The sequence below is a fragment of the Crotalus tigris genome, unplaced genomic scaffold, assembly GCF_016545835.1.
Source record: "Crotalus tigris isolate CLP2741 ecotype Arizona unplaced genomic scaffold, ASM1654583v1 scf7180000017607.2124824, whole genome shotgun sequence".
In the NCBI taxonomy this organism is placed as follows: Eukaryota; Metazoa; Chordata; class Lepidosauria; order Squamata; family Viperidae; genus Crotalus; species Crotalus tigris.
Genome location: NW_024096509.1, coordinates 1806511 through 1834294, shown reverse-complemented (window position 1 = coordinate 1834294; position 27784 = coordinate 1806511). Strand labels below are relative to the sequence as shown.

At 38.0% G+C, this 27784-nt stretch overlaps 1 protein-coding gene and 1 long non-coding RNA gene across 2 annotated transcripts in view; one reads left to right on the top strand and one right to left on the bottom strand.

Moving 5' to 3' along the window:
* LOC120298470 overlaps nt 1-27784 on the bottom strand; it is a 46250-nt gene extending 18466 nt beyond the window's left edge. Inside the window, exon 1 of the long non-coding RNA XR_005554084.1 lies at nt 27550-27784. This is a non-coding gene — a long non-coding RNA (uncharacterized LOC120298470). The remainder of the gene's footprint in view (nt 1-27549) is intronic.
* Nucleotides 19078-26962, top strand: SLN (sarcolipin). The gene is made up of 2 exons (XM_039322238.1): nt 19078-19230; nt 26089-26962. The coding sequence occupies exon 2, from the start codon at nt 26189-26191 to the stop codon at nt 26282-26284; it is 96 nt and encodes a 31-aa protein (XP_039178172.1). The 5' UTR covers nt 19078-19230; nt 26089-26188; the 3' UTR covers nt 26285-26962.

Here is a 27784-nt window from a genome sequence, read left to right as displayed (position 1 = left end):
GTGACATGCATATTTTCATATTTGCTCTCTGCAGTGCTTCTAAAACATCAGAAACTATAGGGGAAGAGCTGGTATTAAAAATCCTTTTCCTAAGGATTTTTCTACTGAATATTTTGGAAATTGAATGGTGCTGGGGTGTGAATAGTCAGGCGTGGAGGTTTGCAATGCAGGCACTTCCTGTGTAGCCTCCCTTCTGAGATTAAACAAGATGATAGGAGCTTCAGAAGTTCCATCTGTGATGGTAACATGAGGAAGGGTGCAAAGCTGTTTTTATAGATGCTTGCCATTAAGTAGATATGTAGCCACTTTGCATTATCCATTAGTTTTAGCTGCAAATGTACAAATGGCATTGTGTGGCACTGGGCAGCCTTGCCTGTTACTCAACAGGAAATAAGAAAGGACAGTACTGGAGTCCAAATCAACAGCCTGCAGCTGTCAAACAATGAAAGGAAAATCTCTGTAGGACAGCCAGATATTCCAGTGAGAAAACTCAGATGGCAACCATAGAGCACTGCACCAGTGCTCTCCTTGTTATATTTTTTTTAAAGAAACAGTATTATATTTAATATTAACTGAGAGAGTCACAAAGACAGCCAGTCTACTCTGAGCTATGATTCTGGTAGAGAACAGATGGTCACCTGTCACCTCTCTACAGCAGGGGTATCAAACTTAATTTCATTGAGGGCCGCATCTGCATTGCAGTTGCCCGCGGGGGGGCTGGGTGGGTGTGGCCAGGGTGGGTGTGGCCTACTGGGTGGGTATGGATGGAGTGGGTGTGGCCTACTGGGTGGGCATGGCCAGCTCTACATCATTCATGTCAAGGGTGCCTGTGAGGGCCTGGGCGGGAGTGGGACAGATCTGAGGGTCTCTGGCAGAAAGGGGTGGGACCAGGGCAGAGCCCATCAAGCCAGACATGTGAAATAGGCGAAGGCCATTTGCTGGCAACTTCCAGGCAATGGTACATTTCTTCATTACTCACAAAGGGTGACACCTCCCCAGCATGCACCCTGGGGGTGGGGCCGATGCGGCAGGGGCTGGTTCCTCGCTGTTTCCAGACAGCCTTGTGGCGCTAAGACTGAATGCATTTCAGCATAGATGGCCACCACAAAATGGTACATTGCCTCCCGGCTGGCCTGGGCCAGGGCCAAGGCAGCAGGGGCTGTTCCCTCACTGTTTCCAGGATGGCTTCACAGGCCACATGAAACCACTTTGCGGGGGACTTCCGGTGGATCTGCGCGGGCGATGGCGGCTACTTTGTAGCCGTCCTCCTGGGTAAGTGTAATGAATCGCTATGAACAGCGGACACCAGCTGTTCAGCGGTTCAAAATCCCCCTCCCGGGCAAAGGGGGGGGAAGAGGGTTGTCTGAATAGTGGTAGAGCCACTTACGCACCCCCAATATTTTTTTGGGGGGTGTGCAAGGAGTGCTCCCACGGAGTTCAGACTGTCTCCGCTTCCCAGCTGCTTTTGTCCCTAGGGACAAAACAAGCCGTTGCAACCACCTCCGCGTTTAAAGAGATCTGGTGAGTTTTTCTTAGAAGCGGACAGAGTTGACTATAGGATTTAACTTTTTCTTTCTTTGACTTTATATGGATTTTATTTAAAGATTTATTTTTACGTTTATATTCCCACTTTTTATTTTTTACTTTTTGCTGAAAGGGAAAGTAAAATGGCGATCGGCAGACTTTCCGGTGTTTTTTCTATCTTTCTTTTCTTTTGGGAAGCTAGAATGGTGATCGGTAGGTTTTTTGGTGTTTTTCTTCCCCTTTTTCTTTTTTTTTCTTTTCCTTTTAATGATTGGAATGATGTTTTATTCTTTTTTTCTTTTTATTTTGATGAAAGTGAAAAGAAAATGGCGATCGGCTTTTATGGATTTTAGAAGCATTTTTGGTGTTTCTTTTTTTTTCCCTTTCCTTTTTTCTTTTTTGTTTTTTTTTATGATTGGAATGGAGTGTTAGTATTATTATTTTTGTTTAATTTTTGTGTTTTGTATTTTGTACTTTTTGGTACTTTTAAAAAATGGAATGGATTTTTTCTATTTAATTATTTTTTTTCTTCTCCTTTTTCTTTTTTGAACTCCCTTTTTTTATTTTATCATAATGATCCCCTCTTCAAGGATTTTTTTTTAATTTATGGAGCTAATTTCTTATTTTTTTTTTGCTTAATTCTTGCAATTTTTAAGAAGGAGTAAAGTTTTTTTTTAAGATGGCTCCAAAGCGTCCAGTAATCTCTACAGCCTCCAAAGTGGCTTCTTCTTCGGTGTTATCATCAGGGCAACAATCTAAATTAATAGTTTACCCTTCTTCCTTGCCACAGTCAACAATGGTGAAGGACTTGCAAAATATGATGGGAGATGTTATACTTCAAATTAGGGGAGAAATGAAAGAGATTTTAGAGGAAAATAATAAGACTTTGAAGCAAGAGATAGTTTTGACTTTAAAAGGAGTTGCCTCTGTTCTTGAAAAGTTGAATTCTCGCGTAGAAGAGGTAGTAGAAAAATTGGAATTGATGGAGGAAAAATTTGAAAGTATGGAAAAAGAGATGAAAAATTTTCAAGATGAGACTCTTATGCTTCAATATAAACAAATGGAATATGCCTTAAGAATCAGAGATTTACATGAGTCTGTGCAAGGAGATTTGAGAGAGATGGTGGCAAAGGACTTTGCTGTGATTCTGAATAGAGAAGAAGAGGAAATACTTAGTGGAATTGATCAGACATTTAGAGTTAACTCTGTGGTGGCAGAGCAAAAGAATTTGCCAAGAGACGTAGTAATTTACTTTGGGAAAAGATCCCTGGCAATCAAATTATACAAGCCTTTTATAAGAAGAGGTTTCAAATTGCTTCACAAGATGTTATAATTTTAAAGGAGATCCCACCAAAAATTTTAAGAAGAAGAAAGGAGTGTGCTTTTTTAGCAGACAAACTTAAAAAGAGACAAATTTTGTTTAGATGGGATGCTCCGACTGGAATGGTGGTGAGCTACCTGGGGATACGTTATAGTCTTAATACTGTTTCTAAAGCAAAAGATTTTTATACTTCGGTCCTGGGGGTATGCTCATCGTCACCTACCATGTTTAAAGCTTTGGAAGAAAAAAAGGCAGAATTGCAGTTTGAGGGGCCCCAACAAGTAGAGATGGAGGAGCAGAAGACAATCTGTGCAACATATAATTGTAAAGAAAAGGATCAACACAAGAAGTTTAAGGAAGTTCCACAAGTATTGGTTCCTGAATCTGAGGGAGAAGTAGGATTTATAAATTCTTTGGAGCAACCTTTAATGCCAGAATTGCAGTCTGAAGAGCCTCTATTAATTAAAAATGGGAGGCCTCAACAAGTAGAGATGGATGAGCAGAAGATAACCTATGCAATATATAACTGTAAAGAAAAGGATCAACAGAAGAAGCTCAAGGAAGTTCCACAAGAGATGAAAGACCACAAGACAACTTGTCCAACATATAAACGTAAAGAAAAGGAGGTTGAGGACGTTTCACAGGTATTGGTTCCTGAGACTTGTGTAACATATAAATGTAAAGAAAAAGTAACATATAAACGTAAAGAGAAAGACCAACAGAAGAAGGAGCTTGAGGAAGCTTCACAGGTATTGGTTCCTGAGTTTGTGGGAGAACCAAGACTTACAAATTTTTTGAAGCGATCTTCAAGGGCAGATTTTAACGCATTTCTTTCGATGCTTATGGGCAAGAGAGACTGATATGGAGACTGAATGAAAATTTTAGATAAGAAGTTTAAGTTTAAGTATTTTGTTTGGGTATTTATTTGATATAAGTATGTTATGAATAGGTTTGGAGTATATTACAATGTCTTCAATGTTTGGGGTTTTTTAAATTATTATTATTATTATTATTTTTAAGCAATTTGTTATTGGTAAAGATGTATATTACAATGTGTTTAAGATGGTATTTGTTATTGGTAAAGATTTAAATCCGTATAAGGGGATTTTAATGTTTTAAATTTTAAGTAATGTTAAATTTGTATTTTGGAGGGAGTTTAAAAGAATGATGGAATATAAGTAAAAGGTTTAGAGTATTATTATTATTTTTAAGAGAAGATAATTTGTTTAAAGTTTAAGTTTAAGTATTTAGCTTAAGTATTCAAAGAGTGTTTTGTTTCAATGGTATAATGAAGGTTTATATGTTTATTTTATTTTTTTTTTGTTTTATGATAAAGAAAGAGGGAGAGATTAGATTTATATTGTACGTATAGATGTTCAAAGAAAGTAATGTTTAAATTTGTGTTTTGGAGGGAGTTTATAAAGAATGATGAATAATATTATAAGTATGATATTAGAAAATGTTTAGAGTATATTATAATGTGTTTAAGGATTGTAATTATTATTTTTTTAGAGAAGATAACCTATTTAATTTAAGGTATTCAGATTTGTTTAGGATTTATATGTGTTTTAAGTTTTTCTTTTCTTTTTTTTGAAAAATTTTAATTAAGCCTGTACTCAACTCTGGGAAGGTTGGGGGAGGGTTTGGGTGGTTTGGGGAGGGGGGGAGGGTATGGGAGGGTGGGGGGGTTTCGGGGAGGGGATTTGTTTTGTAAAATTTAAAAAACTTTCAATAAAAAAAAAAACCACTTTGCGGGCTGCATCTGGCCCCCGGGCCTTGTGTTTGACATGTCTGCTCTAGAGCCTCCCTTGGTCCCTCATCAACTGTTTGGATGAGCCCTTGTAGTTTTCTTGTCAAGATTTCAGAAATAGTTTGCCATTGCCTTCTTCTTCCTAGGGCTGAAAAGGAGTTATTGGCCCAAGGTCATCAGCTGGCTTTGTGCCTAAGGCAGGACTAGAATTCCCAATTTCCTGGTTTCTAACCTGTTCCTTTAACCACTATACCAAATGGCTCTCTACCAAACATTTTAGGTAGCAACAATTAATGATAGCATTGCCTTTTTGGCTCTTCATTCTTTTATTTAGAAGTTTGGGAATATCATATTGGGAATGATTTAAATGACTTGGGAATATGCCATTGGCTGCTTTTCAGGAGTTTCTGCTGATTTCATCTGTCCTTGGGATGGGGGAGTCATCAAGTTGAAGCCCACCCCCAAACTCCTCTTTTTCCTGAAACTTTGCCCCACTCAGGTCCCTCTCTTTAATCAGGAACAGGAAGTTTTCTCTGGTCTAAAAATAATACAAGGTGTTTTATTACCTTTTTATACTCAGAGATTGCCTGGCTAATGCTTTGCTAGTATGTTTGCAACAAAAGCAGTTGTAATGGCTGGGTTTGCATGACTTTGTTTAGCTCAGCATTTAAAATTCAGTTATTTCTAGGTTGCCAGCTAGGCTTATAGCCTAACAAATTCATACTTGTTGATTTGTCTTTTATTAAAATATTTATAGCTCAATGTCTTTTAAAAATGTCAAGGGGATTTACAATAAAATTAAACAGAAAATTAAAACAATTAGTATCATTGTTTGTTGTCATATTGCACTCATCTCTAGTTTTTAAATGGTTTAAACGAGAAACCCTGCAAGTGTTCATGTTTAGCCTGGAGTCAAAAACCAGGTCAAATATTTACGTCTTAGCTCGATTTCCATGCAACGACACCTGTTGAACAGGATTAATGATGTTTCAGATGTCTAACAGAGCTGCTTGATTTTCACTGAAGGTTCTGCTTGTGTTAAACGGACATTAACAGAGCAGAGACATACAATTCTTATCTGTGACCCAAACATTTGTTGCCTCAAGTTACCATTCTTTCTTTTGTGAACTGGAACAAAAGATTAACTCAGAAGCATTGCTAAATATGAGTTCATTTTTTTGTCCCTTTTATCATGTGCTGGTAATTTGCAATTGTTCTGCCCCACCCCCACTTTTGGTTTATTTCAAAACTTATTTTACTGTAAGTAAATGAGGAAAATTGGGTGTTGACTATGACAACTCCATGGAAGGATTAGCTTTCAATTTTTTCCATGGTCAAATTATATTCTTAAATATTGTATAAAGGGCAAAATTTAGAACTGGACATATGGAAAAAATGCAGTCCTATACACTGAACCATTGTAAATGTTCTCCACAGAAGTTGCCAACAAAAACATGAGTTGATCATGTAGCAACTAGGACTGGCATTGGTGAGTGGAATTTCAGAGATAGATTACTTTACTACAGTGTTTTCCACCCTTAGCCACTTGAAGATGTGTGGACTTCAAGTGCCAGAATTCTCCAGTAAGCCTAGCTTAGCCTAGTGACAAAGGTTGCAAAACACTGCTTTACTTACTACAGTGCCTCCGTACATTATATGGCCTGTAGCCTGGCAGCGCCAGAGGTGGAGATAATGACCCTTTTCACTTTTGCTGTTCCTACCCTGTACCTTGTCTTCTTCAAATATGTCTGAGATTGAGAGAGGAGCCAACAGACAAGGCCCTGAATCCTAAAGGAATTTAAGCATATTTACAAAAATCTCCTGTACATCCCAAACAAGCTTGTCTGTGGCTTTGAAGAAGAGCTGAGAAGAGACAATAAATAAAAGTTTTCTTCTTTAAACAATTCTGAGACATTCGTAATATGAAATTCTCGTTTATTGTCTTCTTGAAATCCAAGAGATGTGATCCAGGTTTAAGTTTCCATTTATTCTCTCTACTAGAGAACCACTGGAATTTTAATTCTATAAGAAGGATGCTATGGAATAACGAAGAAATGATTATTATTTCATGAAGTTACAATTTCCACAATCTTTAGAAACTAGAATAGCTGAAGTGATAACACTTGATTGGATGATACACATGATTTGTTTGTACATTTTAATTCAAATCTATACTCTTTGATCAAATAATATTAGTAGATTCACAAACAATTATTAAAGAGTTACCAACTAAATGTAATGGGAATTACTCCCAAATAAAGATGTAGAATTCTGTAATAAAAATGATTCTTGAGTCTCTCTCTTGCATTCTTCCACCCATATTTAGAATCAATTCGTAAGTGTATATATTTTTAGGGAATACCATATTGGCACATTAATAATGGGTATTTGGAATTAGCACACAAGAAGGGAAGCTGAGACCATATGAGCTGTAGTGTTCTTCACAATGCATGAGATAAGGGAAGAGAAAAAGGATAAATGAGAACAGATGTGAGAAAGTAGGGTTGGGCATAGGAAATGTGGAAGGACACAGTGCTGGGAAGAGATTAGGGCACAGAATGGTTGCATAATAGACTGTAATCAGATATTGTTATTTCAGTTAATACTGGGATATAGTTGCTATGATGTGCCTTAAATAAATAGGCATTGAATATTTTCAGCCATTGGTATCCTATTCTAGGTATGCTTAAAGATTAATACTTCTCACACCATGTGCTAGTTTGAAACATTTGACGAGAAAAAGCCTACTGCTCTACAGCTTAAGAGTGGTGGCAGCTGATTATTCCAGGGAGATCTGCAAGAAGTCTGATGGACAGCAGATAGCTTAATACAGCAGAAAGAATGATTGGAGAGAGCAACATTAAAGTTAGAAGCTTAACTTTTGAAAGAAAGTACTCTTGTGTGAAAGAAAGATATTTAACCATTCCTCATTCTAGCACTACTTGTAAAAATCAGAAAAATGATGTTACAGGGAAAATGCATCCTGTCATCATCTATTTCTTTATTCAGGCCAATATTTTGTCATTGCAGATCACATTAATAGATTGGAAAATAAAATATATTGACTGTCCAGAGTCTTCTCAGAGTCTGATGATCACATGCCTTAATGTTAATCTATTTACCCTCTTGAAAAGGAATGATGGTATGGAAGAATATATTAGTTGTCTTGAGGAGGTGGAGAACAAAATGTCTGATTATGAACTGAAACAGATGCCTGATTCATGCTATAAATATCTACTGCTGTCCTCACCTTGAAAAGATGACATGCTAATAGCCATTTGGCTATGTTGGAAAAGTTTGGAAAGTTTAGGATATTTGTTGGAATCCAAGCTCAGCTATTCCCTCATGTGGAGTCAATTATATTATGGCAAGAATTAGGAGGTCTGTACTGATGTGAACACAATGTGGGGTAGTTATACTTGGACAAACAAGACCCACAAAGTTGCTATGATTGGAATGCATAGATCGTTGCCTTTTATACCTATTTCAGTATTATTGGCTGAGTGCTGATAATGCTACACTACTGATATACACCCCAGAGATTCTATGTTTGGAGAAGCTGAGAGCTGAGAGATTGGAGGCTGAACCCAGGAGAATGCAGTTGGGAAGAAGAGAACATTTTATATTTGTTACATAGTAGAGTATTTCTAGCAAGAATGGGAGAAAGATGCTTTGATGTCCTATTTGCAGGCTTTCTAGACGCATTGGGTGGGTTTCTGAGTGAGAAGAAATGCTGGTAGGTGGGTTAGACCTATCCAGACCGGTAATTCCCATATTGATAAGATAGGTGTTACTCTGAGCATATTTAGCAAAGGAGAAAGACAGTTGGGCTGTTTACGTGCTGGCTTTGAAGAAATTTCTTACCATACCGGTAGTCTTGTTTTGTGAAGAAATGCATATACTGGGAGATTCATCCACTGAGGTAAAAAAAAAAAATAGTGTTGTTTGATGCTGCTGGTGCATCTGTGAAGTCACTGCTCCTGTGTCTGCCTGTTCTTAATGATACAAGTCATTATACCTCAAAGTGGTTTCATAAACACTTTCAGAATAGAGTAAAACAGCCCATCAAAAAACTAGTATCAGGAACAACTGATTTCCGGGAAAGATCCTCACTGAAAAATCAGTTTTAAAAGGAGCTTTAACCATGTCGATGGTAGGGACCTATGTGCCACAGAAAGGAAGTCATTCCGCAGAAAGGAAGTCATTCCATGTGCCACAAAAGGCCCACTTTTGCATTTCTTTTAAGTTGTAGCATAGAGAAGAATTCCTTTGAAAAATGAAGGTCCCTAGAAGATTCATGTAATGAGGATCTTTTTCAAGATAAACTCACCTCTAAGAAATATTGTGGAGTCTTGTTCCTTAGAGCAAGAAAATCTCTTGTTCCAAAAGGTTTTGTCTACCAGCGGATAAATTTGCACAGCCAGGTTCTGAAAACTTCCATTAAACAATGACTTTGTTACATGATGATTGCAGATATATAATAGTAGTAAAGTAATAGTAGTAAAGTTGGAAGGGACCTTGGAGGTCATCTAGTCCAACCCCCTGCTCAGGCAGGAAACCCTACACCATTTCGGACAAATGGCTGTCCAGTCTCTTCTGAAAAACTTCCAGTGTTGGAGCATTTACTGCTTCTGGAGGCAGGCTGTTCCACTGATTAATTGTTCTCACTGTCAGGAAGTTTCTCCTTAGTTCTAGGTTGCTTCTCTCCTTGATTAGTTTCCACCCAGTGCTTCTTGTCCTGCCTTCAGGTGCATTGGACAATAGCTTGATTCCCTCTTCTTTATGGCAGCTCCTGAGATGTCATGTAGAATGCATTCAGAGATGTCCTTGTTGTGATTTTAAAACTCACTTGCAGGCAAAAACATTTGTTGGGCAAAAAAGGAGGAAGTGCTGATATTCCCAGTGAAGAAATTCTGTATTCCTCATCTTACAGCCATTTGTTTAGCAACCTTTCAAAGTTACAATGGCACTGAAAAAAGTGATTTACAACCAGTCCTTGTACTTATGACTCTTGCAACATCCCCACATTCACATGATAACAATTTGGATGTTTGGCAACCAGAATGTATTTACAATGGTTGCAGGCAAAGCCAATGGAGGATGCTGGATTTGCTTAACAACTATGTGGTTCATTTAAATATTGCAGTGATTCACTTACTTTGCAGTGGCAGAAATTGTAAAACTGGGTGTGAATGCTTAATAATTGTCTTCCTTAGCAATGGAAATTCTGGTCCCAACTGTGATTGTAAGTCAAGGACTACCTTACTTTTATTCTTGAAATCTGTGCCTTGGAGACTTTCAGATGATGGTGATGATATATTGAATGAGAACCCCAATTTTAACACCTGTGATATTCTACATAAATTAATAAATGTATGATAGAGCTTAAGAGAGCATGCATATTTTTACAGAACTGGCAAAAGTGTGAATGTTGTTGCTAATAGGACACTAGTGGCCCAAATAAAATAATATTACAATGCAGAAAAGCTGCTGCAGGAGAGAGCTGATTTCTCTCCCTTCTCCTTTGCTCTAAATATGTCTTGTCTGAATTTGAAATCTCAGTTCTTTTGCCTGTTTATCCCCTGAAAGTTCACTGTTGACACTATTTCCAGGTATTTTAAAAGCTGCAGCAGAACAACCCTGCAGTAACTTAGCAACTACAATATTTCTGCAAATGCCTTGGGTATATACTGAAAGAAAAATATGCCATCTGCTCACATGGCTCTCGTTTTGGCTATGGCAACATGATCTGACAAATAATAATCAGTGGTGAAGAAGTGGAAAACATAGCTGTGACTTCTGACACAGGATTGTTGGTATTTCTCTGATTAGGAGATTAGGAAAATCTCAGCTCTTGATTACACATTGGCTAATATAAAGCAGCACCCCTTAGCACTATCTTTGACATTACCAACAAGATATGGAACAGAAAATAAACCTAACAAAATGGCAGTCACACCCTTTTCCTCCCTGTCCTTTGCACATGACCAGGGTTAAACCCAGCTCTTCTCTTTGCCTAATCCTATCAGACTCAAATTGACCCTTCCTGCCCAAACAACCCCCTGCAATCCCATCAAACCAAAAAACAGAAACTTCCTACAAGCTCACAGCCCAGCCAAAAGTCAGCCCTAACAAAATGGCAACCTCAAAAAATGCTACCTGTTCCATCGTCCCTCATTTGATGATTTCAAAGCTCCATTTCTTTCATAATGAACTTCCTTAGCTTTGCTGTCTTCCTGAAAAGGCTATTTTGCCTAATAATTAGAAATAACCTAAGACAGGGATCCCCAACTCCTGGGGCCACAGACCAGTACCGGACTGTGGCCTGTTAGGAACCAAGTTGCACAGCTGGAAGTGAATGGCAGACGAGTGAGGAAGCTTAATCTGAATTTGCAGCCGGTCCCCAGTGGTAGCATCAGCCACTCAGGTCCACCTCAGATATTCAGGCATTAAATTCTCATAAGAGTGTGAACTCTACTGTAAACCGGGCATATGAATTCCTCCCCCTCTCCCTCCCCCATCTGTGGAAAAATTGTCTTCCACAAAATTGGTCCCTGGTGCCAAAGAGGTTGGGGACTGCTGACCTAAGGTACACTAACAAGGACCTGCCTTCTTCCCCAAACTGGCCAGCAAATCACACCCCTGGAATTTCCTGCCTTGTACCCCTCAATTTCTATACACATCTGTATTTTCTCACTGTTTGGGGTCCCTCTTTACTTGTAAAACAGGCACCTAATGGTTCTTCCATTCAGTATTATGCTCTTTCTTCAGACTGAATCCATGACAAGAATCCATGCCTATCTCAAGATACTTGCCTCTTCCTGTTGCTTCCAGTGCTGTCTGGAAGACACATTTAGGATCAAGGCTAAATGGTTCAAACTGTAGAGTACATAACATGCAATATCAAATACTAACTGCATCCAGGATAGCTAAGCCTCCAGGCTTTCTCTAATCTCATGCATTTATCATCATATCTTAGCCAACTTGCATTTCTTTAAATAAGGAGCATAACTGTAAAAGCTTGTTTTTTATACAAAGAGTCTCTAGTTATTTGCTAAATTTATTTGCCACTTATCACACCATGGGGCTGTTCTAGGCAGCTTACAATAATAAAAAGGAGTGTAAACAGAACAAAAGTGAAATAGTAGAACAATAAAGTACATAATATTGGCTATAAAACACATGTACATCTGTGCCTGTAATTTTACATATGCTCCAAGTCTCTTTAAAAATTGCTCACCAGATAGTCATTTTTAACATGACAGTATGGAAAAATTACAAAATTCATGGGGAGTTATCACATTAATTATTTATCATAGCTAAAAGTCCAAATGCAATGTCTATAGCACAAAATGGCTTGTCTGCTATGTGCAAACAGCACAGTCTTAATCCTATGCAGCAAGGCTATAAAACAGTTCCTTCCATATACAGTATTTATATAAAATAAATAATACTAAAGTCTGGGGTAGGGAGATAATTGAATCAGTGTAGCCATGTGCTTTTGAAGGACTGTGGTTTTCTAAATGAGATAGACAGGAAGCCAAGGTGGTGCCCATGAACACTGATTTCCATCAAGCTGTATATATATTCAGTATATATGGATTGATGTTATCTCTCAAATGCTATCTTCATTCTTCTTGGGAAGGTCACTCAGGTTATTTAGCTGAGCAGATGGTGGGTAACGAAACATCTGCAAGAAAACCACCAAGCTCAGAGAGCACCAAGGACTTCACAGTTCAACTCCGAGCTATAAATATTCCCTTCTGTTGGTAATCAAATCTTTTTCAGCAGTCTCCCTTATCACTATGCTTCAATCTCTATTGTATGATGCTTGTTAATACAAAAAGAGAAGTCATAGCCAGGGGCATCTATGGCAGTGGTTCTCAACCTTTTTAATGCCACGACCCCCAACCAGTCGTAAGTCGAGGACTACTCAACTGGTGCAGCACTGTTTGCAGAATGGGACTTTTGGCGGCTCAGCAGGGCAGAGACAGCCTGGACAATTCCTATTGGCTTTTGAAAGCCAATAGAATTAGACTCTATTCAAGAGAGTCTATTCTATTGGCTTTCAAGAGCCAACAGAATAAAAGGGAGTAGCACAGCTAAGGAAAAGGGGGAAAAAATGGCAGACTGCGTTGTTTGGTGACCCCCGTGAAATGGTCGTTCGACCCCAAATGGGGTCCCGACCCACAGGTTGAGAACCACTGATCTATGGGGAGAGTCAAATAAAAGTGTTTCCAAGAGCCCCATAGGCACTCAAACTCTTTTTACATGGATGGAGACCTGACAGACTGAAAGTGCCACGTGGCTACCAGCGGGGCACTTGAGAAACAGAGCGTTTCGCTCCGTTTCTAACCATGCATATGCATGCAGACGGAACTTCCAGTTTCCCCAAGGTCTCTGTCCTGGTGAAAATTGTTCCGGCAGTGGCAAAAAGGAGTTGGGGGCAGGAGCAAACACCGCAAGAGTTCCGGCTCCCATTCCCTGCAAAAGAGGATCAGTGCCTGAACTCGCATGATATTATGGGCACCCAAGAGCTTCCATCGACTCTCCTCTCCCTAAAAGGTAGAAACCGCGGCAGAGAGAAGATGGATCATTTAAAGGTAAGTCAGTCCAGCTCAGCAGGAAGGAAGGGGGAAGCGTGAGGTATCTTAGTGGGCCGGGGAGGCATTGGGGGCCTATTCCATCACTAACCCCCCCATGGCCTTCCCACCCTGAGATACCTCATGTGCACTTAACGAGCCGTCTGTGTCTTAATGAGCAAGGGAGTGATCTTGTTAGAGGTACGAGATTCACTCTACGAGTTTTCGATTTACGAGTGGAATGGGCTGTACTGGTTTTACGAGAGGACTACCTGTACTGGTTTTAGGGATGTGACACATGTTTGATCACCAGGAAAGATACATTAAATAGGACTTTATTCAATTTGATACTGCCATGGGTAGAACTTGATCTAAGGGATATTTTTTCACAAATTACTGGGAGATAACAATGAGGCTAAGGATGTTCTCAGAAGCATCAGTACAATCAGAATGTATGCTCTGATACATTCAGTAGATACATACAAAATCCTAAAGAGATGTGCAATGGTTTTTAAACAATTCTCACCCTCATTCAATAAAACGTCAGCTGGAAACCAATTGTGCACAGTGCTGGTTATAACATCATAGGAACAAACCAGCCACCTTTCCTTCAGATTAATTTTGCAGCATTACAAAACATACTTTAAAAGCAATAGACAACCAATGAGCACTTAATTTCAATAAATATATGCGGGCTGATTCAAAAGAGGAAAGTAGGAAGTAGAAAGCTTCTCCCAATGTTCCCTTGTTCTAATAATTGTTACCCAGCCTATGTTTCTACTGACTCTGTTATTAGTATGCCTTGTCTTCATCTGAGATAAAACCCTGTAAATGGAGCCTATGAATTCTCTCAAGGTAAATACATGAGCTGCTTCTGTCCAGATTTTAAATAGTTCACGTGTCTTTCTCATGGCCTTCCCATACATACTTGCTAAATAGAAAGCAGCCTGATGAAAAGTTTCCAAAAATGTCATAGCAATAATGCCTCAGAAATGTTTCCCTGAAGGTGTTACTTGGACAATGAATATGATTCTAATGTGACAGAACAATTTATCTGCTGCAGCTTCCTTTGCTCTTCTTCCACAGTTATTTGAAAAGGTGCTGTGAAGATTAAGTTCATAGAAACAAAAAAATTGTAAACTTGGAAGGGATCCTAAAATCATTTAGTCCAACCTTCAGCATCGTGCTGGAAAGAATCCACGAGAGGTAGCTATCCAGCCCTTTCTTAAAAACCTTAAGAAAAGGAGAATGCAGACCCTCTATACCAGTGTTTGTCAACCTCAGCAACAATAAGATGTGTGGATTTCAACTCCCAGAATTCCCCAGCCAGTATGCTAGTTGAGGGATTCTGGAAGTTGAAGTCTACACATCTTAATGGTATTTCTTTGCCCAGCATAACATAAAAGGATTGTTGTGGGAATAACATTGCAAAAAATATTCCTAATCAAGAGAAAACTGGAAAATGCCACCTTTCCAGCTGCACAGTCTGAACTTTTTACTATGTCCCTGGTTACCAAAAGATTGTCTACTTTATAACATTATGAGCAATTGCATTGCAATCACATAAGGTTACTAATAAGGCCGGTGTGATCCTTGAGTGGTCTAAAATGAAATTGACACATGTATGTTGAGGATAAATATAGACTGGTGTCTTAAATTACGCTATAAACATGAGAAAGGAATTTAAGCCAGATTTTTTTAAAGGTTAGAGGATTTAAACTGATTTTAGAAACAATAACAATTTGCAAAGACTCTGATAATGTAGCAAAAATATATAATTCCCCCAAGAATCTGGGGTATCTAAGCTTTGTTTTGAAGAAACTTCCGTAGTCATTGGTAAACAGATCCTACCAAGACCTAGAATCCCCAAAGATTCCATGTCATCAAGCAAATATATGACTTTGTTTCTTGGTGTTGGATAACAAGGCCAAGCTACTATATCTGTAATAGTGGTTGGGCTTGAAATTTCAAATGTGAGCTTATTACAAACATGCAGAAAGTTTGCAAATATGCATAGACAGCATAATGACCACAGCTACTAGACCTGGAGGGCAAAAATCTGGAGAAGTGCTAGATGGTAGCAAAGAGATGCAAAACACCTTTGAATACTTTGTTACCATTAAATGAATGTGTGGGGTTCTAAAGCATTACCTTTAAAGCTCTATATGGCTCAGGGCCAGGCTATTTGCGAGACCGCCTACTACCTCATAGTTCCCTTCATCCGGTTAGATCCCACAGGCTGGGCCTCCTTCAGGTCCTGTCGGCCAAGCAGTGCCATTTGGCGGGGCCGCGGGGGAGGGCTTTCTCTGTGATGGCGCCCACGTCTTGGAACCAGCTCCCCCCGGAGATTAGGACCGCTCCCACCCTGTTGGTTTTCCGCAAGCTGCTTAAGACCTGGCTTTTCCGGCAGGCCTGGGGTTTATAAAATCTGACCCCTGGATGAATGTTATTGTATTGTTTGTTTGTCAAGTTATGTTGTGTTTTATTGTAAACCGCCCGGAGTCCTGCAGGAGTGGGGCGGTCTATAAATTTTAACAAATAAAATAAAATAAAATAAAAATAAACCCAGAATTGTTCCAAAACAGGGTAGGGGCTTTGGAAATATAAGGATACTATATACAATTTAATTTACTATACACTATTTTTTTCAATTAGCATTAAATGATGCAGACTTCATGCATTACATTATATAAAGCAATTAATAAAAAGGAATATCAATAATTCCCTTTGAAACTAAACTTCTGCAGAGTAACTTTGGATAGTGAGATGGGCAGCATATTAACAAATAAAAAACAAATAAATAGAATCTTTTCTCAACCAGGAAAAATTGCTAAACAGGGTAAGATGAATAGGTGGCTTGTAGAAGAACAGGTGGCAGGAAGGTGAGGAGTTAGCATCCTCAGCCTCTTCATTTACATATTAAACCATACCCTCATGCCATGCTGGACAGTAGATCATGGGGCAATTCCTCATTTGAATATAGCAACAGCAATAGCATTGAGGCTTATATACAGCCCCATAGCATTTTATAGCACTCTCTTGTTTGTTTACAACGAAGAAGCATTATTTGTTTACTGCCCCCAACAATCTGGGTCCTCCTTTTACTGACTTTGGAAGGATGAAAGGCTGAATTAACCTTGAGCCTCGTCAGGACTGAACTCCAGGCTGTGGACAGTTAGCCCACAATACTGCATGCTAAGCACTGTGCCACCAGGGCTCCCATACAAACCTTCTAGCATTTATAATATTGCCTAGTTGGGTAATGAAATGTCTGCAAGAAAACAATCAAGCTCAGAGAGCATCAAGGACCCCAAACTATTTAACTTTGGCACTAAAACACAGGATAAAATAATCTTGTTACGTACATTGATGACCTTTCAGTTATATTTATCCTTAATATTTTTGTTCTCCTTCTAGGCAATGCTTAGTTAATGGCTTAGTTGGGCAGAGTGGGAATTAGATGCCCTATTGTCTTGATTTAACATGGCTCTCCTTCAATGTGTATCTTCATTTCATCTTATGTAAGCTTTCTCTCTATCCAATATTGATTTAGTGTTTCTGGCAGGTTTTTATCTCTCAGCACAACACACCTCAGAACTGTTGCCAACAGAAACTAGAATAGCCACCTGCTCTTTTTTTGGATGAAGGATCAAAAGATATCCGTATGGTATGAGATTTATCTAATAGAGTGGCTGTTTCAAATACTCATGTAATAGCAACAGTAATTAATACATCCCATATTTCAAAAAGCACAGATACTTTCTTAACATTATTAAGTTGTTATCAAAGTAATGGATGAAACCATTCTATTTGAAATTGGTTTGAACCCCCCAGGCTTTGAAAATTCCATGTTGCACTTTACAGGATTTTTCTAAGGTACACTTTTGATATTTCAATTCAGTTTCTACACAATTCCCAATTCCAGAAGAGAATACTTTTTTATAGACAGTCAGTCATCCAATTTTATTTGCCTTCTCTGGGAAGACTAATATGTAGGTATGTCCACATGGGAAAAAGGAGTAGAATGCAGAGTTCTAGCTTGCCCCATTAAACAACTTTCTGCAACATCATTCTTTACATTCTACATTCTTTATGTTCTACAAAGCACTGAAGAAACGGCAGCCAGTATACACATGGATTCCTCTACAGAATGGAAACCTCATTGACACAGAGCTACTAGTCAAGTGGAAGAACTTGTTTCTGGTTTCACCAAAGATGCAGAGATGAGAACCAGCTAGGAAAGTGACATTGGTATGGAATAAGAAGGTCCCAGATATATTCTAAGTCAGTATCCATATTAGCTGGAAGAGAGGTTATTCAACACATTCTTTCTTAACCATGATGATACTCAATGACAAAATGTGCATCATGTCATGATGTGAATGCTACTCCTTTGAGTGTTGCAACATTGCATGTAAGTACAGTATTGAAGAGGTGTAATTTGAGTAGCAATGACAAGATACACATTTTTCAACATTCCTACCCCCCATGTGGATGTTTGTTGGAATAGCCACCCAACAAGCTCCTTGCACTTATTTTGGTATCCTGCAGAGCCCCCTCTGATTCAGAAGATAAAAGTTAGTGCCTCCTCTTTTGGTACACAGTCTAACTGTAATGAACATGTAGTACATAATCCCCCCACAAAAGAAACCCCACACCACCTTTCAGGAAAGATAGCAGAAAATTTTGGCCCAACCACATCAGGACTTGGTCCTTCTCGGTTTACTTCATTTCTCCAATTCCTTACCCAAAAGTAGTTGTCGGGATTTTTAAAGTTACTCTTTCAGGATTTCACACCATTTTCAGTAAGTGGTCTAACTGTAAGGTCCTTGATGCTTTCTAAGCTTTATTGCTTTCTTGCAGATGTTTCATTATCCAATTCAGTAACATCATCAGTGTTCAATGACCTAAATGATGACAGATTTGATAGCCATCATCTCCTCTTTTATGATCTCTTGAAAACCCCTTCTTCTGCATGGAACTCTGCACATATTGGTAGCCAGAGAGGTTCATGAGAAGTTCATTTGTATTTGATATACAGCGTTGTCAGCTTTCAAATGTGAAAAAGGAACGTTCATGTTAAATTAAAAACAGAAGCACCGTTTTCTTGTCTTTCTGCTTGTACAAATACCGTGAGATGGCTTACAACAATGAAACAATATGCTAAACATAAACTCAATACAGATAAAATCAATTAAGAATTTAGAGCTTGCCAAAATTGCTAATGGGATCTCACCAGGAGTCTTGTTATTAGGAATTTAACACTAAAGGCACTATATTTACGAATGAATTTATATTCCAGTAAACTTCTTGAGAAAATGAACTAGGAGATGAAAGTATAGGGTAAACTTATGAATAACTAAGTCCATATGACTGTGAAAATTAGAATCTCTTGGTCTTCAGTTTATCACAGTTTAGCTAGTTACTTCATCTTGTAATACAAAGAAGGGTTTGGCACCTGCTGTTCTTTCTTGGACTCAACCTATAGGAATATGAGAAGCGAAGAGATTACTCTAATAAGAATGTGGGACAGGACTGGAACAGGTGGCTGCGCTTGTCAAATAATCTGCCCAGAACCTGGAATTTGGAAGCTCATTTGTCAAAAGGTTAAGACTTCTTGAGCCTAAATAATATTGAGAATTCCAGGCAATTACCTGTCTTTCTTTCTCTTTGCAATTGCAGATCACTATATATTTTGTATATTTTGAAGCAGAATCAACTTTCTGAAAAATAAATATAGAACTATCCTCCCCAGTTCAGAATTCTTGGGCTTTCTTATAATCAATTCAGATCAGGATCTGAAAATATGTAAATCTAAACCTATTCTTTCCTTCCTACCCCCAATACTTAAATAACCTCAACTGAATTCTGCTCATCAGCTTAACCCCACTTAAATAGGAAGCCTGTGACATCATGCTTCTGTTGCCAATGCTCTCCTCCCTCAGACTACTTTAGTTCCAGCAGAAGAATTCTCGCCCAGACAGCACTGGACGATGAGAAGAAGCTGAGAAGCTCCAGTCATCACACTCTGGGGCTCCGTCCATCTTCTGCAGGTAGAGCAACAGATGCATTTGATATGCGTAGATCTTATTTCTTCTTCAAAGAAAAAAGAAAACTAACATTCCAAAGTGGGAAAAAAACTGAGGTTTAAAGTTATAGGAGCTTCTAACTTTTCCCTTGTTTTTGTGTAGCCAGAAAACTTTTAATGATGTATAGTATTGACTTTCTTTGCTTCTTATTATGGTACCAGTACTAATTGTTGGACATAATGCTTGATAATAAGGATGCAGGATTATCCTTATGCACATATTTGGAATGGAGGTTCAGGGAAGCTGAATCGATCAGAACCACTGGTTGAGTCCGAAGGGACAGGGTCTCCAGGATTTTAATATTGCAGGGCTGTGCAGAGTTACCTTTCACAGAATTAGCTTAACATAGAAGCTGAATAATAACCTGAATGTCTGAGGAACCTGAATGCAATCTCAGCTTGTTGGTGAACCAATTCAGGAGCAAGCTACCATTTCTCAAACCAAGACTTTTATAGAACAGGGAACATTAGTTGGCGTTATATCAATGAAGATCCTCAGACATCCAGGTAGAGTTAGAGGGAAACCAATTAACTTGCTCAGACTGAAGAAACTACTTGGATGAGCAGCAAAAAGTTTCAAACCAACAAGAAAAGAAGTCCAGTTGCCATGACTCAACTTCCAAATATTAGTTAGTGATGTTCTTTGTAAAAATCTTAAGCATTACTATGGAAATTAGACCTTTCAAATGTTTATTATGTTTACAGCTTTGTGCTTTGTTATATTGTTCCCCACTTAATAGTATTAATAGTATTATATATAATATAATACAGTGGTTCTCAACCTTTTTAATGCCACGACCCCCAGCCGGTCGTAAGTCGAGGACTACTCAATCAGTTGTAAGTCGAGGACTACTCAACTGGTGCAGCACCGTTTGCAGAATGGGACTTTTGGCGGGCTCAGCAGGGCAGAGACAGCCTGGACAATTCCTATTGGCTTTTGAAAGCCAATAGAATTAGACTCTATTAAAGAGAGTCTATTCTATTGGCTTTCAAAAGCCAATAGAATAAAAGGGAGTAGCACAGCTAAGGAAAAGGGGAAAAAAATGGCGGACTGCGTTGTTTGGCGACCCCCGTGAAATGGTCTTTTGACCCCAAATGGGGTCCCGACACACAGGTTGAGAACCACTGATATGATATGTAAATGCAAAAAATAATAATAAATAACCTGTGGTCTTCAAACATCAGAAAAACTCCAGGTCAAGAATGCTATTTACAGGGTATTAATCAGAGAGAATAAAAATGTTTAGTGAATCTTGAATAATAGCTATGCTATTTTTGAGAATTGTTCTTTTATCTGTCTTTATATGGCCTAGAGCATATCTCAAAATGAACAAAGGAGAGGGAGAGAGAGAAAGAATATAAAATTCTTTTTTAACTACATGAAAGATTGCAACTTTTCCAAACAATGGCCACTGACAGTTCTTTCCAAGATAGATTTCTAACCCAAATTTATGAAAGGAATCAAAAGAGAAAATGCAATCACTGCACCAATTTACATCCGATCAAGAAATCTATATGAACGATGGCATGAAATTTAATGCTGTCTATTTTGCCTTGATTAAAGTCCTTTGCAGACTCTTTTATGCATATCAAATATTCACTGTCCTATATACCTAAAAGGCTTAGTAGTATGTGCTGCAGATTTGGACAAAAAAATGCAAGGTCACTGTTTGATCATCTAGTATTTAACTATACCTTAAAGCAAAACCGACATGTAATAAGATGATAAAATCAGCACTTATAGGATATCTGTAGGAGAACCAACAAGGATTCTCTAATTTAAAGACTAGCTTGTTGCAAGACTGCTGGCTTTTTCTAATATTAATTTCTATATTAACTGAGCAGATTTCTTTAGACCAGTGGTTCTCAAGCTTTTTAATGCCGCGACCCCCAACCGGTCATAAGTCGAGGACTACTCAACTGGTCGTAAGTCGAGGACTACTCAACTAGTGCAGCACCGTTTGCAGAATGGGACTTTTGGCGGGCTCAGCAGGGCAGAGACAGCCTGGACAATTCCTATTGGCTTTTGAAAGCCAATAGAATTAGACTCTATTCAAGAGAGTCTATTCTATTGGCTCTCAAAAGCCAATAGAATAAAAGGGAGTAGCATAGCTAAGGAAAAGGGGGAAAAAATGGCGGACTGCGTTGTTTGGCGACCCCCATGAAATGGTCGTTTGACCCCAAATGGGGTCCCGACCCACAGGTTGAGAACCGCTGATTTAGAACAAGATGAGACCAAAATGCTTGGAAAAACTGCAATATGCAGTGCAGTGGGTGGAGGCATCGTCTTTGAAGACCATTTTTTCTCCCCCGTTGTCCTTCCTTAGGAAGGAAGGAAGGAAGGAAGGGAGGGAGGGAGGGAGGGAGGGAGGGAGGGAGTCCTGCCTACATCTAGCAAGACCTAGCCCAGGAGTCCTAGCCATGACATTGCCAATGTTCTGAAAGTTGTAGTTCTGACTCCTTTGGAGGATATCAGATAGGGCAGGGGTAGGCAGCCTTGGCTCTTTTATGAGTCATGGACTTCAACTCCCAGAATGGCCGGCTCAGGAATTCTGGGAGTTGAAGTCCATGAGTCATAAAAGAGCCAAGGTTGCCTACCCCTGAGATAGGGGAAGATGATTTTAAGATTTAAGATTTCAAGTACAGGACCTTCACAGCTTTGATACTTATTCTAAGAAATTAACTTTAGATATGTAAATCTCCAGTTGAACTGCCGCATGTTCATTAATATTTGTGGTCAAGATTATTAGTCATAAACCCAAGCCTAGATTTATCCTGTTGCTAAGAAAAATGACTTTGGGATGAAAATCTTTTTTTGTCTTATGAAATGCCTGTTTATCACTTTGTAGGCTTTTAAAAGTAACACCATGTTTGCTTAAGAATAAATTCCATTTAAGTGCAATGAGACTTATTCTTAGGCAAGCAAGTATTAGGTTGCAGCCCAATACTTCCAGTAGATACTTATACATGCTTGCTCAAAAATAAGGCCCTTTGAATTCAAGCAGTTATGAACTGTAGTCTTATTAGAAACATCTTGTTAGTTTCCTTGGAGGGAGACATTCAATAATATATGCTCTCATTCTCTCCAATTTAATTAATCGGAGTGTCTGCAACTTCCACATTTGAGCAGAAAAAAATGGCCAGATCTCAGTAAATCTTAAATCTCGTGAAAGTTTTGCATTCCCATGCAGCTGTTGTGATGCACTGAAGGCATAAGTAATTTTGGTGTTCCCAAGAGATCACATGAGATTTTGGGGTTGAGATTGATGGGGAAGGATTTGCACAGGAAAAGGATGATGCAATAGTTAAGACTTCTGTGCAGAAGTGAGATCCCCCTTCTACAAAACCATACATTGTTTTATTATAAAGCTTATTTGGCTCAGTGAAAGAAAGGCTACTATATTTTCAAATATAGTTGCCCCACAGTTTGGTGATGGATTATATTTTCATTTTGTATGGACCTCGCACTGTCTAATACAAGATTCACATCCTTGAAAAAAAACCTGGCCTTACAGAAAGGCGATGAAGGAAAGAAATGTTTATCTTCAGATTTCTCTCTCCTCTCTTACAATAAAGAATAAAATTCAATCAATAACTGTTCAGTGTCTCTAGGTGTTTAGCTTTAGTATCCTTATTGTCAGTATCTTTATCTGAATTACTGTTTTTGATTGCTGTTTTGTGTTCTGTTATGCTTGTGTATTGGTTTTATTATATTCTATTTGTGTGCACAACTTTATTTGGATTTTTTACCCCTCCACTGCCCTGGAGTCCTCTAGATAAAGGGTGACTAAGAAATATATTTAATTACTCCAGTGCAAACCATTTATAGCCCTGACCATGCATACAGATGGATTAAATGTCTAGGTAATTTCATCTTGGCAGTCTCTATACAGGATTCATTTCTTCAGATCAGATCCTATCACAATACATTTGATACGACAACCTTTTTAATCACCCTGTTTATCATAGAGACATCATATTGACTGGGAAATCGAGAGTCAAAATCCATTAATACAATGGGCAACAGGTTGGAGATAGTAGGTCCAAATATATGGAGAGATACTCGCAACTTTCTGCAACCTAATAACTAATTGACAGAGTTGGAAGGGACCTTGGAGATCTTCTGTTCAACCCTCTGCTCAGACAGGAAACCTTATGCTATTCCAGACAAAAGGTTGTCTAATCTCTTTTTAAAAACCTCCAGTGTTGGCACACTTATAATTTCTGGAGAGATTCCACTGTTAATTGTTTTGTCAGGAAGTTTCTCCTTAGTTCTAGGTTGCTTCTCTCCTTGATTAATTTCCACTCATTGCTTCTTGTCTTGCCTTCAGGTGCTTTGGAGAATAGGTTGCCCCCCTCTTCTTTGTGCTGTCTTATCTATTTTCCAAAATGTTTCAGGAAAAATTGCAATTATTACCCAGATGAATAGACAGTAACACTTTGCTACCATATCAACAAAGAATTTAAAGGTGATACATTGTGGATCTTAAGTATGTTAAACTTTCGAGTTACAGTATCAATCCAATTACCTGAGAAATCACTGTCTTTTCATTTGACAAATATTTACATGTAAATATTTGACAAATATTTACATTTTGTTCTAAAAAAAATCAAAATTGAGGAAATATGTGGCATGGGATTATAACATGCCTTGTCATCTTTCTAATCTCAAGGAAGAGGCAGGACCAATTTTCACGCCTTCTGTATGGTTCACTTAATTTCTTGTTTGAAATTTCACCAATTTGATGTAATGTCACTCCTTTCAAAAACACTTCAGTAGTGCAATAAGATAATATGAAATGAGATTGACATCCATGTTGTTTTCTTGGCAACAATACAGAAATGATTTTCAAACACTCAGTCTATTAGATTTTCTGCTGGTCTCTCATTCATTAGATTTGGCACTGCCTTGCTGTTTGAAGTTAGCCAAGGTCAATTAGGTACTTCAATTTAATTATGTTTTTATGAAATTTTTGAAAAAGGAGAAAAGAGGCAAGGAAGATCAGTTAAACACTAAACAAATAGAGAATTTACAGATATCATGAAATTGGATAAGCACGTCAACATTTCATAGGTTTAAAGAAATATACTGCATTGCAAAAATTGCACATAATTATTAAACTCTAAGCCATATATAAATATCAAACATAATCAGCACTATATAAATCTAACAATGAGATTAGGAGTCACAGAATTTCCATCCAAAGAGCTGAAGATCTATTCTCATTTACTGTAGCTTATCACTGCAGATACAAGAATAGTAAGATTTTATGTTAAGAGAAATCCAACTTTTTCATATGAGGCACATCTCCATTACAGAATTATAATTCTAAAATGGATTAGGTATTGCAAGCTGCTTTGAAGCAATAGTAAAAGTCAATGGTCAAACTGATATTTTACAAATAATCTTGGACCAAGCCTACCAACAAAACAGGGGAAAAAACCCTATTAGTGTTTGGCAATATTTGGTTTAGTCTCCCAACAGCCCAAGAAAAGAGATGCTTAAAATCTATTGCTAAACCATTTATGATATTCTTTTGTTCTAAAATACTATTAATGACAACTGAAAAATATTAAATATTACATAAAATATATATTTAATACAATTAAGTAATTAATTGTAAATGTTAAAATTTACAGTTAATGTTAAAATAGTTATCATTGAACAAATAATACAATGAAAGGTGCTTCTTGCCTATCTTTTCCATAATATTTTAATATTTAATATTTTTATTCATATAAAAAATTCTGGCAATTTTAGATGTGCAAGGGAGAAATCAATATCCCACCATTAATCCAAGGATGGAACCTTCTACCTCAAGGACAGATAAAAAGAGACCAAAATCAAGAGTAGATATGTGGATAAATCTGAAGCAGGTTATCAAGGATTTTCAACTGCAACTTCTTTACAAGAGTAGTCATTTTTCTTCACATTCTCAGATAATGATTGAATGAAGAAATAGAATTATAACCATCAATAGAACAAAAACTACTCAGTTTCCATCTTCAGAACAGAATCCATAGAGTCAAGCATCTAATAAAAACATGTCTTTTACATCAGTGTTGATATTTCTAGATCTTGAATTCCAATAAAACAGACTAATAATACACATATAAAAATATACCCAAATTTCAATGATCTTCTTCCAAGCAGGATTCAAGTGGAAAGTGGGCATGTCTACATCTCAATAGAAATCACATTAAAGGTAAACTAGTTCTAGTATTTGCTTGTTGAGAACCAGTTTCATGCAGTGGTTAGGGTACCCAGTTAAACCTGGAGACTGTGAACCAAGGAAACTACTGGTACTTATCCAGGCAGTCACCAAGAGCCAACAATGACTTGAAGGCATGCACACACAGTCAGATAGACAGATACACAGACACACGTATGTTCTAGTTTTTGGATAAGCAAGGCACTAACCATAATATACTTATATCTCAAAATGCATGGAAGGAAGCCTGTACTTCCCTTTTGTTTTAATGTTGACAAGCATGTAAGCACCAGTAACGTTTCCTCAAGATACAATATGTTTACAAAACCATAATAATAATAATAATAATTGCAAATCTAAATAGCATTCTCATGAAGGACCTGTTTGTTGGGGCACTGGGGTGATGTCGACAAGAAGGCTTGTGGCTTGACAGAAACTGAAGAAGGTGATAAGTTGTTAGAGATGTCTTCTGCCTTTTTAAATATCTGTTGCTTGCATAAAGGTTAGCAATAGAAATAATATTTACTTATGCTAGTTGTGTTATAAATAGGCCTGGAAAATGCTTGTGATCCTCACACATTTAGTTTTGTTGTATCTTTCTTGTTCTTTAGGTGAGGACAAGGTCGACCACAAGGACAATTGAAACAGGAGCTTCCACATCCTGTTCATTCCACAGACAAAGTTTCTCCTTTTCGTTGATTCCTCCTGACCATGGATAGATCCACTCAAGAGCTTTTCCTCAACTTTATGATAGTCCTGATAACAGTACTCCTCATGTGGCTTCTGGTGAAGTCTTATCAAGACTGAAAGACTCATATTCCTGGAATCATGGAAGGATCTGCTTCTGGTGAAGGATAAGAATGCTGTTCCTCAGAAGTGCTTCTCTGTGTGCTCCAAGTTTGAATGTAGAAAAAATGTAATGCATTTTTTTTTTAAAAAATCAAAATACCTCATTATATGTATCTAACAATTCAAATGGATCTAAGAAAGTGCACGTTAATTTCTCTTCAAAGCATGGCATAAGAGCCGTGATGGTGCAGTGGTTAGAATGCAGTATGACAGGCTACTACTGCTGACTGACAGCTGCCAGTAATTTGGCAGTTCGAGTCTCACCGGCTCAAAGTTGACTCAGCCTTCTGTCCTTCTGAGGTCAGTAAAATGAGGATCCAGATTGTTGGGGGCAATATACTGACTCTGTAAACTGCTTAGAGAGGGCTGTAAAGCTCTGTGAAGAGGTATATAAGTCTAAATGCTATTGCTATTGCTATAAACTCTCTTTTACCAGAATTTCTTTTTGTAAATGACAGTTGTATCTTACTTAGAATCATGATAACAGCTACAAACATGGCAACTCATTAATACATCAGCTTATTGTGACTTAGACACTCATAAAGTCTTCATTGTTTCAGTTTTATGTAATCATTGGAAATATGCTGCTCTACCATTGTTATCATCTGGATAAATAATAACATTTGATGCACTTCCTGTTCTTTTTACTTGTCTTCTTGATGTTGCAAGCCTTTTCTTACAGGATAACAGAATATTATTGTATTACAAGAACACTAAACTCAGATCTTTAATATTGTTGTATGTATTCTAATTCAGCAGTATATAAAAGTAGGAATTAGGCAAGACACCAATTTTACTGAAACACCTAGATCAGGAATGGAGCAAGACACAGAGTTTTGATAGGACAACAGGTTGAAACATGAATCTTGAATGCCTGGAGGTACCATGAATCCAGGGCCTTCAACCATACAGATCCTTTATCAGTGAGCTATGTCACTTTCCCCCCAAAACATAAATACATAAACATAAAAACCTTGTATTTGTGGAGTTCCAGAATAGGATATGGACAAGGATCTTACAAAGACAGAAGAAGGGTATATGGTTTAATATGGCTAAGCCCATATATATAAAAGGTTAAATTCCCTGTAAACCTTTTTCTAGACCACACTAGAAATAGTCTGCTAATTTCTCCTCTTGTCCAGAAATGGACTTCATCTTTTAAAACTCTATTTAATAAAACATAAAACAAATATGATGAGTGCTATTAATCCTCAAATCCTCACCATTTTCTTGCTTTTGTCACATTGGATACTGTAGTTTTTAAGTCTTGAGGGGTTTCATCCAACGCTTTCAGGTCTGGTCTTAGGGCTGTCCAACTGCAGGTCACTAATTCCACTTCCGCCCCTATTGTTAGAGGACCCATTGTATCAGATCGTCTTGCACCCTTTCAGGCTTCTTGTTGCATATATGTTGCCAAGCATTAATGCATGCCACACCTTCCATTCCAGCAAGGTAACA